The sequence below is a fragment of the Nymphaea colorata genome, chromosome 10 (genome assembly GCF_008831285.2).
Source record: "Nymphaea colorata isolate Beijing-Zhang1983 chromosome 10, ASM883128v2, whole genome shotgun sequence".
NCBI lineage: Eukaryota > Viridiplantae > Streptophyta > Magnoliopsida > Nymphaeales > Nymphaeaceae > Nymphaea > Nymphaea colorata.
Window position 1 is genome coordinate 21146979 of NC_045147.1, and position 13923 is coordinate 21160901.

The 13923-nt window shown below is 39.6% G+C and overlaps 2 protein-coding genes across 4 annotated transcripts; one reads left to right on the forward strand and one right to left on the reverse strand.

The window, feature by feature from the left end:
* The first annotated feature begins 171 nt into the window (after positions 1 to 171).
* LOC116261798 (thioredoxin H4-1) lies at positions 172 to 5104 on the forward strand. Of its 2 annotated transcripts, none has more exons than XM_031640661.2 (5): positions 172 to 400; positions 945 to 1003; positions 1541 to 1660; positions 3461 to 3583; positions 4602 to 5104. In XM_031640661.2, the coding sequence occupies exons 2-5, from the start codon at positions 983 to 985 to the stop codon at positions 4743 to 4745; spliced, it is 408 nt and encodes a 135-aa protein (XP_031496521.1). In that variant the 5' UTR covers positions 172 to 400; positions 945 to 982; the 3' UTR covers positions 4746 to 5104. The 2 variants fall into 2 exon arrangements, with proteins under 2 accessions (XP_031496521.1, XP_031496522.1); XM_031640662.2 differs by having other exon boundaries at positions 953 to 1003.
* Positions 5105 to 7790: 2686 nt separating this feature from the next.
* On the reverse strand, positions 7791 to 11735 carry LOC116262369 (receptor-like protein kinase FERONIA). Of its 2 annotated transcripts, none has more exons than XM_031641672.2 (3): positions 11243 to 11735; positions 10985 to 11146; positions 7791 to 10851 (listed from the first exon to the last, which is right to left on the reverse strand). In XM_031641672.2, the coding sequence occupies exon 3, from the start codon at positions 10811 to 10813 to the stop codon at positions 8075 to 8077; it is 2739 nt and encodes a 912-aa protein (XP_031497532.1). In that variant the 5' UTR covers positions 10814 to 10851; positions 10985 to 11146; positions 11243 to 11735; the 3' UTR covers positions 7791 to 8074. The 2 variants fall into 2 exon arrangements, with proteins under 2 accessions (XP_031497532.1, XP_049935970.1); XM_050080013.1 differs by having other exon boundaries at positions 10985 to 11167.
* Between the last annotated feature and the right edge of the window lie 2188 nt (positions 11736 to 13923).

Genomic DNA, 13923 nt, shown 5'->3' on the forward strand with positions numbered 1-13923 from the left:
AATTGTCTTTATTTCACAATCGCCACTCGCCTGCGAAGGCCTACACGGTATTTGTAAAACTAAAGCTGGGTTTCGAATGACGGTAAAAAATAGATGGGTCTTAGACGATATTTTTCCTCCTACGCTCCGAAGTGCCAGGACCGATGACCGTCTCCCTGGCGCGAAGTCGCGAGACTCTCTCTCTCCTTAAGCTTATGGGGTGCGTTTGTCTTGCGCTTCCGTTGTTCACCACGCAAGTTTCTCTCCCTCCCTCCCTCCCCTTCTCTCTCACTCAATTGAAGAATAGTGGTTTGAAATTCTCGTGCTACTGTGATTCGGTAGATTTCCTTCACCCGTCGGTGCTAAATCTTCACGAAATTGTGTTCCGGGTTTCATCAATAAAGCGTGACCATTCGTGAAGGTATTTGGTTTCCGACCCTTCCTTTGGATATCTGTTTAAAGCGAGTTTTCTAGCTTTGTCTGCGTTATGCTTGAGAAATTGGGAGTTCGCTGAAGGCTGATATTAATTGGCTGGTACGGCGATTTCCGAATCAGGGTATAAGTTGGTTTGGGATCATCTTATTTTCTTTCTCAACTGGAGCTTCTTGGATCTTTTATGGATTTTTCTCAAATTTTTTATGCCTTTTGCTACCATGATATTGTTTTACAAAGATAGTTTTCTTTGTTGAAATTGCAAGAATTTTATTGTGAAATCTTTATTGAGCTAGTTGGTTTCATACTTCTCTGATCCTTATTATGGATTGTGTTCAATTAAGAGCAAAATTTTCTGTAATTTTAAAAGCTACCTTCTCCTTTATTATCCCTTCCATCTCAGATGTTGGAACAATTTCATCTTGACAAATACATTTCTTCCATTTTGATTAATGATTCTATGACACTGTGCTGGAATTTCCTTTATTTGTCTCAATTTTTCTTTTCTTCTCACCGTGATTTTTTATGTCAAGGTGAGCAGACAAGACGCTTCAAGTTGGCGGAGTAGGAAATGGGCAATTGCTTTAGAAAGGTCAACATTCCCCCCGTCATTTATAATTTATAAATCGGATATTTTGATTGCATAACTGATTTCCATTTAGCTGAAATGAATATATACATGCATACATACACATATACATATGTGCATATATTTGGCAAGCATACATGCACATATACATATGTGTGTATATTTGGCAAGCATACATGCATCAAGCACCTGTTGATATATATATATATATATATATATATATATATATATATATATATATATATATATATATATATATATATGTGTGTGTGTGTGTGTGTGTGTGTGTGTGTGTGTGTGTGTGTGTATAAGTGATAATCTATAAACAATTTTTTTGGTGTCATTTTTCAGCAGATTGCACAATTATGATCTTCATTAGTAGTTTATTTGTGAAGTTGCTTGTGTGTCTTTTGCAGCACAGTGTTTCTTATTCTGGTAGCAACTCACCAACATCTTGAGAGTTTACAACTTTGTAAAGCTTTTTTGTGTTAAAATTTGTATACTTCTGGTGCAAACATTTATTTTCATGTAAATGTGTAGGAATATGCTGATGAAGATGATTCAGATTATAAGATTTTCATGGAAAAGAACGTTCACTTTGTAAAGGACCAAAAAGTTTGGGAAGAAAAAATCTCTGAAGCTCGTAGAGAGGGCAAGACTGTAAGTGAATTCAGTTTTTCTTAGTTGATAAGTGTATCAAAAATGACCCTTTTTGGCGCTAAAACTTTATTTGTACACTTTCACAAGCAGCAGCTTTTGGCTGTCTATCATTTGGTAACGCTAACTTTTGTTGATGTCAAGACCATCATTGGGACTGGAAACTTTTGAGTGTCCATAGGATACAGGTTTTCCTTCTAAAGATGCCTTCCTTGATTCTCTTTATTTTCATTGGAACCATACCAATGTTTGCATGCTATTCTATAAAAGCTAAAATGTTGTGCCTTCAGAGATGTAATTTGAGGTGTTCCAGGGTACAATTGTGGGGATATATCCATGGGAAGTAGGAAATAAATTTCTCCATGATCTACAGTGAAAAGCAATTCACTTTTCAATAAGAGTAAATAAAAGGATAAAAGCGATTGGGCAGGTTGAACTTGGACAGCATCCTGAAATTTAGTCTTTTTCTCCCTAAGGAACAGCTTTGTTACCATACCTTTAATGATTGTATTAGTCAATAGGCATAAATCAAAATAAGCATTCAACTACCTAAGTGAAGCAGCTTTACTTGTTTCCTAATATGTTCCTTGTTTCACCACTAGTGTCTCAGTTATGTGTTCTTTTGCCTGGTCATGGTCCTGGATGATCCTTTTTCGATTCACGTTTACTACAGCAGATAGTGAATGCAGTTAATTCCCCTTTTAAGGCCAATGATAATGAAAAAAACGCTACAGGTATTTCTTTCTTCCATATTGCTAGTGTTCCCTGAAACAAAAATCTTGAATGGAAGGAACTACGCCCTCTTCCGTTGCCTTTGAATTGGCCACAAAATACGTGAGTAGGGTCCTAGGGAAGATGGACAAGTGTAGGAAATTCATGTTTATCCTTCTCATGCTTGGTATTATGATGTATGAGTTGGAACCATTGCCATAAAATAATCACATATCAGACCATATTGGTCGATACACATTATAGTGAGAAGGGGCCTAAACTGGTCCCTTGTGAGTATTGCTGAGATGGCCCTGTATCAGCTGAAATTCAGTGTTTGAAATTTGTTCTTTCTGTTTTTTCTTATATCAAAATAATTTAATGGGTCAGTACGTGCTGATTACTTTTGGCTGGAACACTGTAACATTATGGTATCCTGAATGAGATTTAAACAAATATTTACAATGTTGTCAGTCAGAGCATTTATTCTCTTCCTATGGTGGGTACATGACCGAGAAGCATAACAGGAAAAGCAGGCATCCGGCCATGCCTAAGGATTATTTGAGACTTAGTAATGAATTAACCAGAATCTTATGTTCCTGGTTGAAGTGATGAATGGATGATCTAAATGTTTCTACTTAATTGATTTGGACTATGATCAGATGATGTAGTCAACATAAAGTTCAAATTTGACAAAAAATCTGATTAGTTAGCTGTTCTCCAGCAAGTATTTTTGGATTTTTCACGTCGAACTTCATTTGCCAACTGATAGCCTAGGGGAAATATTCCAATCCTGGAGGGGTAAATAGTGTGCAACTTTGCTTAACATCCTATACCTCATTGATTATTACATTATGATTATGTATCTTTTCATGATTAGGACATAAATTGGAGTATATGACTCTCTCTCTCTCTCTCTCTCCAAGTGCTCATTTGGATAGAAGAAACTTTAGAAATCCTGTCTTTATCTTTGAAATGTGTAGGTTTATCCTCAAGACAATTTTCTGCACTTTTGTGGATTCTTATTTGTGAATCTTTGATGGAGTCCTGTGTATCTATTCTACTGTGAGATCTTAATCAGTGTATCATCTTCAGGTTGTGGCAAATTTCAGTGCATCCTGGTGTGGTCCGTGTAGAGTGATGGCACCATATTACAGTGAGCTTTCAGAGATGTACCCTTCGCTGGTTTTTCTGGTGATAGATGTTGATGAAATGAATGTGAGTTGCATCTTACATTTTAATAACCTGATGCTCACTTCTTATTTTTTAACTTTATACCAATAGTAAAATACATAATCTTCTTCATTTCTTTGTTCTTCTGTATGGATATGTGTATATCTGTGCCCTTTGACAACTTAAAGATTGGCATTTCACGAAGGCAAACAAACCTGCCTCAAACACTTTAAACAGCTGACTGAGCTTTTTTTTCTTTTTTTGGACACTTTTGAACTTGTCTTATGAATTTGGTTTTTTTCTTGGAATTATTATCCATGCACTACAAAAGGTGAGAAGTTTCGGGCAAAATTTTGTTTTTTTGTTGTTGCCACTACGTGTCACTTCTTTAGATCTTGCATGCATGTACTACGTGTTTTGTTCTTGTGCATGATTGGTATGATTATGTGTAGATAACTGCCCATAGAGTGGCTTGCTTACATTTCTTTTTCCTTGTGTCCTGGTTTTCCACAAGACTCCTGCATCATGCTGGTCACGTCTTGTCATATGTCTACATTTATGTTCATGTGACCTGTTTGGAGAATTCAAGAGGGGCTGTACTTTTTGATACTAACAATAGTGATACTGAAATATTCAAGGTGTTCTTTATAACATACATATCCAGCCTCCCTTCCCATGCAAAATGAGCATACCTTTGATTGGGAATCACTAGGAAAGTGTTTTTTTTTTCCTTGTTGTTAAAGTGATTAAGATGTAAACCAGTTCAACTTTTCTGTACATTGTTTCCTGTTAGTAAAAAAATCAGGTAACGAACTTATATGCAGATAACAAATCCAGAACTGTATTGTGTAGAACATCTCCTTTTTTTTTTTTCAGAAAAGGTTATTGTTATTTGATTCAGAGATTTCATAGAGGGATTCTGTTCTGTCCTAAATGCTTATCTTCATTAGGAAAAGAAAACCACATGGTGGTCGGCCTGTGGCCCTTGTGCTGAAATGAAGGCAATGCCACTCGGTTAAATATTCCTCTTTAATCATAAAACCTTTCATTTATCATCGTGCAGGAATTCAGTTCAACATGGGACATACATGCAACGCCTACCTTCTTCTTCCTCAAAGATGGAGTGCAGGTGGCAGACAAGCTTGTGGGTGCTAATAAGACAGAACTTTTGACGAGAATCACAAGCCTTGTTGATTCAACGACATAATATGTGCAATGTATGCATATGCACATCCTGCAGTTTATCTTCAGAGATGTGGTTTGTCAACGGATGATTGAGGTCGTAAATGCATCTGTAAGATCCTGCACGAGTGGAGCTGTTTCTTTTATTATCAGAATAACAAAAAGAACCTATAATTGTTTACTTTGTGTTGTTTTTTTGTGATTTTGGTGTGGCAGTTGGTCAACTACCAGCCTATTTTTCTTTTCGGTTAACCTTTTTTTTTTTTTTTTCTATGGTGATCGGCATTTGTAGGCAGTACAGTGGATTGTCCAACTTGTAAATTACTTCTTTGTTGAACTCTGAACTTATAAGAGTACAATTTAATTCCACTTTCTTTTCAGTTAGGTAGAGCTTGGTCCTTTTTCAGTTTTTTTAGGATGACTCGCATTTCTAGGCAGCTATAGCGGATTGGCCAACTTGTAGGTTACCCCTCTTCATTGACCTCTTGGAACTTTCCTACGAGGATGAAAATTTAGTGAAAGAAGCAGTTTGGGCTTTATACCAAATGAAGTTTATCTAAGGTTTTACATAAAATTTAGTGTCTTTGTGCATCACTAATATGTAGGACACATATGATCTACATAATACATGCATGTGTATATTGTACATTGCCCATCAAAAATTCCTCTGGGATGGTTCAAAATTGCGTTGGGTTGATTGATTAAAAAATTATATGTGGTGCCCAATGCAGACCTGAATGTGTGATTCCAATGCCCCCCCGCCAAAAATTCCTGGCTCCACCACTGGTGGAGCCAATCTGTGTTTGTTCATACTGATTTGTTTCTAAAATGAAAATAAACTTCGTTCGGCATGGCTACCACAAAAGCATTTTTATAAGCAGACTTTCTGATCCCCCAACCGGCTTCCCAACCGTACAACTCGTTTAGGTGATTTTCATCCAAAGCATTTGTTACTCTATCTGCAAGAAAGGCGAAGCTTCTGCATATCTTGATACTGACTATAATCTAGAAACCCCGAAATGGGAAAACCTTGATGGCTTTTCAGATCTGTCAGACATGGCTCAATGGGTCAGCACATTGATAGGTTACAGTGTATTTTGAAAGAGCTGTATCATTAGATGAGCGGCACAAAACATAGAATGTGAAGAGAACTTTTCTTTTGCCAATTTTCTTCTTCATAAACAAACACTACTCTTGCTATTCTATAGAAACAACAAAGTGATGGGCCGGGTCATAGAACTATTACATTTCACTATATACCCCACAAACGATGCATGCATCCACAAGGATTGAAGTAGGTGATGCAATGGACAGTTGAACATAACAGAGGCTGCGCCGACATCCAGTACAACGAGTTGCACAACCAACATACAAGATCTGACCCATTCTGCAATTCTACTAGGTATGGATGAGAACAGATTCAAGTCAGGTCAGGCGGCGCTTTAACTTAGCAATGCAAAATACTACAACTACAAGAACTTCTGCTTTGGTTTTTTGGTTTGATCTGCGTATGAACATTAGTATGCAAACAAGGCTGTTAAAGGGTGGTCTCCTATTGCAAGTTTTGTAACTGCCGTGTATGGACAAACTATTTGGCAAAGAATGAAAAAACACGGATCAAAGTGGTTCTTTCCAAGAACAGAGTCAAATTTTTATCAGATCAAATATTTTCCCTTCGCGCATCACGGCTGATCGAACGGATAATCCGGCCACTGATCTATGCTCGGTCAGTTTCACATTCTTTGGCAAACATCGGGCCGTTTTCAGCATAAAAGACTGCCAACCACAACACGATTGTTTTTCCACATTATGAACTAAATCTTATCTATCCCTGTAAAGGGTATGGCTGAATTTTCCGTGGGAAACCTCTGTGGTCTAAGAGCATATTCATTTGCACATGTGTGAAGAAGTTTCAACAAGAACACTCAGTCAATGTTGTAAATGATGGTATAACCAATACACCGGATCGGCCGATATCTATAGTTGATCTGTCTGCCCTTTTCTTTTGGTTTTTTAATTTACATAATAGTTCAAAATATGTTAAATTATTTTTTTTTCAAAAAAAATAAGAAAAACGTAGTAGAGCCTTACCGCTGCTCCTATGGGAGTTGAGGGACGGAGTTTCTGCTTTCTACTTGAAAAAAGAAATATTGTTATAACAAAAAATTGCCTTCGATGGTAATTTAAATATTGTATTAGCAAATTCCCAACAATAATTTTAAGATGGTTTGGGATAACACTTTTAAATGGCATTTTGGAAGCAAAATATCATTTTGTATCCAAAACACCATTTTAAGTGTGCTTGGGTAACGGTTAAATCGAAGCTTCTGGAAAAACTCAGTTTTCACAAAACAATGTTTTAAAAAAAAGAGCAAATAACAGGACTCTCATATGTCTTTTCATTGAAAAAATGTCGTTTTGGGTATGTCATCGAAATATACAAACCAAGTTTCAAGTACTGATTAAAAAAATCAAATTTTAGCAAAAACGATTTTCAAAATTACAATTTTTTTTCAATTTAAGTTGCCATCCAAACACCAAAAGACTTAAATTATAAGTGGCGTCAAGAAGTTCGGCGGTTGAATCCAGCCCGTTATTCAGTCCCGTTTTTTCAAAGCTAGTGGCGCCACATAAAAAAAACGGTCGAATTCTTATTTTTGACCAAATTAATAAATAAAAAAATCGTCGAGTTCTTATTTAAGAAAATTAGATAAAGCTAAATGACGAGAATACACGTCAATTGAAAGATAGGAATGGCGGCCGAAAATGAAGTATCAACTAAGGCCGAGAATAAAGGGAAAAAGAAAAAAGAAAAAAAAGAACTTGCGTGTTGAAATGAAAGCCGATATGAGCGGCAGAAGGCGCTCACAACACAGGCCCAATTAATTTAACTAGCAGAGAAAACGACCATGGCAGAAACCAACGGGTAAGACGCGCATGCTGTCACTTTGCCTTGAAAAATTGAGAGGGCCACCATCATGATCTCCTCTCTGAATTTTTTGTTGGATTTATGTTAATGCTATTTTCCTCTCTCTCTCTCTCTCCCTTCTGTCTTCTGTAACCATGAACATGAGAAAGAGATTCGATTCTTTCATATTGTCAACACTATATTACAGTACATAATGGATAAACTATGGTTCAAGATTGGTAGATGAAATATAAAAGATTACACAAAAAGACATGGACAAGCAAGATGAACTATGCTCACGCGGTTTCGACGCCAAAAACAAAAGAATCAACAATTGCTTCTAAAGGAGCAGCAGAAGAAGCGGGTTCACGAATGATGATGCCTTTTACCATCAAATAACTATTTCTGTGGGATCCTTGATTTGGTTGTCCGTGCAATGCTGTGCTTCAGCGGCCCTTCGGATTGACAAGCTGGGAGAACACAGCGCTTGGGGTCGTCATCCTTTCCAAGTCCCCACTGGCGACGCTGCTGTCCCCTAAGCTAATTCCGGTGGTCTGCGTGTCGGTTAGGCCATCGAAGCCTCCCGTTGAATCAACATACTTACCGGCAGCTAGCGGCATTTCTTCATTTCCCTCTCCTATGAAAACTGAATCAGCTCCCTTCTCGTTTGCCTCCTCTGCTGCATCTTGCAACCGTAGAGCGAATTCCAAGTTCCACAGAACATCACCCATAGCAGGACGGTCTGTTCCGCTATCAGCGAGACATTTTTCTGCAGTTTCCGCAAACTTGCGGAAGCAGTTCGGTGAGATCTTTCCTCTCAACAATGGATCAATGATCTGTTCAAGAATTCCTTTCCTTTGGCACTCGACTGCCCACTCGGCCAGGGTCACTTGTTCCTTTGGCAGCGATGGGTTAAGGGCAGGACGACCACAAAGAACCTCAAACAACACGACACCAAATGAATAAACATCAGATTTATCAGTAAGCTGCTGCCTGCGGTAGTACTCCGGGTCAAGATAGCCGAAGCTGCCTTTCACAACTGTGCTCACATGAGTATGGTCCATGGCTGGGCCTGTCTTTGAGAGCCCGAAATCAGATACCTTGGCAACCCATTTCTCATCAAGAAGTATGTTGGTCGTCTTCACATCTCGGTGTATGATGGTGTATTTGGCACCAGTATGAAGATAGTGCAGTCCTCTTGCTGCCCCAATGCAGATCTCAAGCCTCTGTCTCCAGGACAAGGGTGGCTTCTTGGTCTTATAGAGATGCTCGCGCAAAGTTCCATTAGCCATATAGTCATAGACCAATATCATCTCGCAGTTGTCCTCACAGTAGCCAATCAGAGAAACCAAATGGCGGTGGCGAAGTTTTGAGAGCATCTCGATTTCATTCTGGAATTCGTGAACTCCCTGTTCGGAGAGCGGATTGCCTCTCTTGATAGCGACTTTCGTGCCATTACCAATGTCACCCTTGTAGACCTTACCGAAGCCCCCAACACCTAGGAGAAGAGACTCATCAAAGTCGTTGGTAGCGGCCTTTATCTCTGAAATTGTGAAATGCCGGCATAAATTGGAAGGAAGAGAAGAAGCATAGCTCCCAGTGGTGCCGGTCTTTCCGGAGCTTGTTGATGAAGTGGTGATGGTGGTGGATTTGCCATTTTCAGTAGGTGAGTATAGCGACAGCGGTAGCCATCCAGCTGCGCCACCATGGCCAGCTTCGTCCTTCCTCCCTCGTCTACACAAGCATAAGCAGATCCCAAGTCCTGCGAGGACCACGGCCACACCACCAACTACACCTCCAATCACCGGGCCTCGTGCACCGGCACTTTTGGCCTTGGGAGAATTACCTATAGGTGGTGATGGGGGTGGAGGTGGTGGCAAGGTTGGGTTTGGTCCGGCAAGGTTACCAGAAGAATCGTTAACCTTGAAGACCTCAAGCCCATTAAGAATTGCATCGGCATACTGAGGCTTGAGTTCCATGTTAGGATAAAGCGCAATCCATAAGACACTCCGTCCACCGTTTCCAGGTGGGAGAGTTATCGCGTAATCACGATATACAGGTACGCCAGTGGGGCTGCCAGAAGTAATTTCTTGCGAGGCGTATGAAATTACATCCACTTGAGATTGTGCAGTTTGATTATTGACGGACACAGTGAACACCCTCTGGTTCTGTTTAGAAATCTCCGATTGGATCTCACAAAAATGAAGCCTGAGCAGGTAAGTGAATCCATTATCCACCGTGATCAACCAAGTGAGGTTGTATGCTAAGTTTACTGATACATTAGGTCCCATTGAGCGAGCAGTGGAATATACACCGACTGGAGCGATGTAGTCAGGGACTGCTGGTGGATAACGGATTGTAACATTGTCATCCTTACTGTATGAAACTCCAAAACCAGCGCCATAGATATAAGGAAGATCCTCATACCAGATTCTAGAGAGGTTTGAGTCTAAAACAGGGGAGATATAGTTCCCACCAACATTTAACCGAGCAATAGTCTGAAGCGCAAAGGAAGCAGCCACAGGGTACTGGGTAGAGCCCGATCCCACAAGCAATGACGAATTGGAGGGATCGGAACCAAAAAATTCTGGAGAGGAAATAATCTCAATGCCATTGATGAAGGCATAGGAATTTGTAGTATTAGATGAAGGTGTGAAGGTGAGTTGCAGAGAACCTCCAGACACTGTGATGAAGAATTCGCGAATGATATAAGCCTGACTGAGGGCAAGCGCATTGATGGAAGGGCTGAAATTGCTCAGGAGCGTGTAAGGCCCAGAGGTAACGGAGAAAACAGCACTGTTTGAATCCATATTGATGTACGAAGAAGGATAGAAGTAGAGGCGGACGAAGTGACGGCCATTGGACAGATTGAACTTATACGAGGCAGAGGAAGTCATTACTCTAGCCGACCCGTAAGGAACTTTGGAAGGGAGGTTGGGGTCGGAATTAGCACCCGCCGCTTGGCCAAGAGAAGAGGAGTCGGAAATTGGAGGAGCATAGGGTGAACCAGAGTCCTTGGTCCAGGTACGCTTATCAGCATCGCTGCCATCAGAGGTGGCTCCACAATCCAGAAGGATGTTGTCAGTAGGAACAAAAGAATATGCGGGATGTGTCAGGAAAGAAAACAGCAACAAACAGAGAGTGGCCACAGAAATCACTCCCCAAGAAGAAGATGGTCTCTGCATCTCTGGTGCTAATCCGACGCCCCCAAAACTGATTTAACCTAAAACAACAAACAGATGCAAAAGTTTGTTTTCCAACATAAATACAGGAAAGAGAATCTACAGATCAACAGCATATCCAGAAGGAAAACATTACAACAAAGAAAGGCTTTATGAGATTCTCAATTTCCATACCTGAAATTGGACTCCTGAGCCAACCTTCGATACAATCACTCACCAGAGAATGATGAATCAGACACTCTCAATCTTGAGACGGTTTAACCGAAGAGGCGAGTAGGTTAGAGCACAGAGTTTGGGGAAATGAACCCCCCATGACCATGAGGAAAAAGTTCCCAACTGGAAGAACGACCATATAATCTAATCAAGCCATAGCTAAACCTTGGGATATAAGGCCAAACACTTTAGAAGAACCCGAAGATCTCGCAGGCTAACCTTCAACGCAGATTCAAAGACAAGTGAAACTACAAAAACTCTCCAATTTGCACGAGCGGAGCTTTTTTCTTGTAGGTTGAACCCTCAAATTTGTAGTAGAAACCAGAAAAAGGCGTCCGAGGAGCACGAACACCAAGAAGAAGCCTAGAAACACGCGGTGTTTCGGCAGACGAGAGTTTCACTTCCGCAGAACGAAGGAATTACCGGAAAAACGACGACCACCGTGAGCTCAACAGCATGATCACCGGTCAGAAAGAGGAGACGAGACGGGAAAGCATCACCACCCGCGGCTCCTTCCACTTGTCCCCACCCTCAAAGCCACCGCCGAACCATACAGAGAGAAAGGAGAGGAGAGGCGAGAAGAGAAGAACGAAGTTGGTGGGACTCCGCGTCCCGAGGGGGCCACTTCTTCCTTCCTTGTTTTCCTTTTCTTTTTTTATAAGACGAAGTCACGAACGGCGGTGGCTGGTGCAGTCGGAGACTCGGGAGTGCTCTTCGCCGCCGCCGCGGGCCCCACTCCCATTCTTCTCTCCGAGTAGCCTCCGCCGGTAAGTGATGTTTTCTCTCTCTCTCAACTTGGCCAAGTGAACTGCGTCAGCATTTGAGTGGGGCCCGCCCCTCTCCACCTCAAGGGCCCCGCCGCGCACCTATTGGATCGACAATTTGATCACCAATCCGAACCCGGATTCGCCCAGTCAATCAGAACCACAAAAATGATTTCTGGAATTTAATAATAAGTTTTTTTTTTTTTCATTTGGATCTGAATATATAAGGATCCAACCCGAATCCCGAGTTTGAATTCGATTAGGGAGATCAGACTAAGCCAAATTTGTTCCCAACTCGATTACGTCCCTATTGACGCAGAGAGACGAGAAAAAAAAAAACATGAAAAAGTTAATCATGGAGTTAAAAAATTTAGGTCAGATGAATCACGTAGCGTGAAAAGGACATAACTTTAACATATGAATATATTAAAACATCTATTTTTTGAATTAAATTCTCTCATCGTGTTAGAAGACTAGACTAGGAGGTCAAGTTTTGCTAAAAGTCAAACACGTAAAAACTTTGCCTGGACTTTGAAGCAAAGTGCCATATTATGGCAATTAAAAGTGTGTTAGTTGTTGGTTAGTACAATGACGTTTGCAATCATAGGCGTTGCATTTGCAAATGAGCCGAACTTGATCATAGAATTGATATATGACATCTTCAATTTTGAGACACTTAGGCTACATTTGGATTTCAGATCTCGTGCAGATTTCAAATGTATCGGACCACAAAATACAGGATTGTTTCATCTTCAATAATTGTTGAATAGAAGAAACTCATTAGACTGAAATCCATCCCGTGTTTGTTTCGTTCACAGATTTAGCATCGTCAATGAGAATCGAACAAGAGATATGCTGCTTTATTGGTCCCCATCCGACCAACCATACTAAGCCTCTTATCTAGCAAATTAAAGGGAATGATGCCATTTAGGGTGTTAAAATTTACAAGTAATGGAGCCACCCACCATTATTGAGTTGAGCTGTAATGCAATGCAAAGGGTCTATGTCAAGCCAGCAAAGTGGAAGGCGAGGGGCTTGCAAGAGCTCCGGTTGGCAACTTTGGAATCTTTTGATGTGAAGTGCACGCACAGGTCATTTCTAGGAAGCTTCTTTGTTGCATTGTTCATGAATTCAATTCTACAAATCAAGCATTTAATTTCATGTTAGAAAACGACAGCAACCTCTATGAAATTATTTACATGAGAAAATTTTTCTGGTATCGTAATCTTTTGTGGTATATAATTTATTTCACTTCAAAAAAAAAAAAAAACAAACTTACGTGTTCGATGGCTTTTCTAATATATAAAAAAAAAGTCTTCTTCAACCTAGTTAAGAGAATTGCATTTATTTTCTATTGATTCTATTCTAAAGCCCCCATAAATGTCTGCTATAACTTTTTGTTTTGACCCAACGGATTGGGTGAGTTCAACAAGAACACAAGGAAAATCTAAAAAATGTTTGATGAGTATCGGTTTGACTTTTTCGCCGAATAAAGTTCTTATTGAGATCACAAATTAAATTTAATATATTTTCAGCTATTGGCTCGTGAATAATGAAAACAAGTGAATCGCAAAAACATCTGTTCACTCAATACCATTTTTGAACTGGTTTTTCCAACTCATTTTTTTTTCTTTCACCTATCTTATTTTTCTCTCTCTTTTTTTTTATCACCACCATTGTTTTCAACTTTAAGATCAGTTGAATTTTAGAGAGAGAAAAGTACTTTAACACGCATTCAATAATAATAAGAAAAAGTAAAATTTGTCGTGAATCTTTTATTAATATATCTGCTGATATTAGTCGATCCACCAAATACATGCCATTAGCTTGGCCCCCACTTGAATATTTTGCACACTATATATTTAAATAAATAGATTGGATTTGGACCGAATAGGCGAATATCGGACGGAATTGCTTGAAAATAAGGAAAAAGTTAAACATCCAACTAAGAAATCGGATTGAATTTGGATTCAACAAATGACATTCGAACATATTTTGGTTTCAAATTCAGTTTTAAATAAATACTCTATATCCAATATGCATATATTTTCGAATTTTTTCTTGACATGTTATAATACCGCTCAGATTCAGTAGTTAGTGCAGTTAAAGGAAGGATTGAGATTTGGTTGTAAAAAA

What these genes read in the sequence shown, in the direction of transcription:
- LOC116261798 (XM_031640661.2), top strand. Translation starts at nt 983, where the DNA reads ATGGGCAATTGCTTTAGAAAG. An exon ending in TGGGCAATTGCTTTAGAAAG is followed by an intron (nt 1,004 to 1,540) that starts GTCAACATTCCC and finishes GTAAATGTGTAG; the next exon opens with GAATATGCTGATGAAGATGA. An exon ending in CTCGTAGAGAGGGCAAGACT is followed by an intron (nt 1,661 to 3,460) that starts GTAAGTGAATTC and finishes TATCATCTTCAG; the next exon opens with GTTGTGGCAAATTTCAGTGC.
- LOC116262369 (XM_031641672.2), bottom strand. Translation starts at nt 10,813, where the DNA reads ATGCAGAGACCATCTTCTTCTTGGGGAGTGATTTCTGTGGCCACTCTC.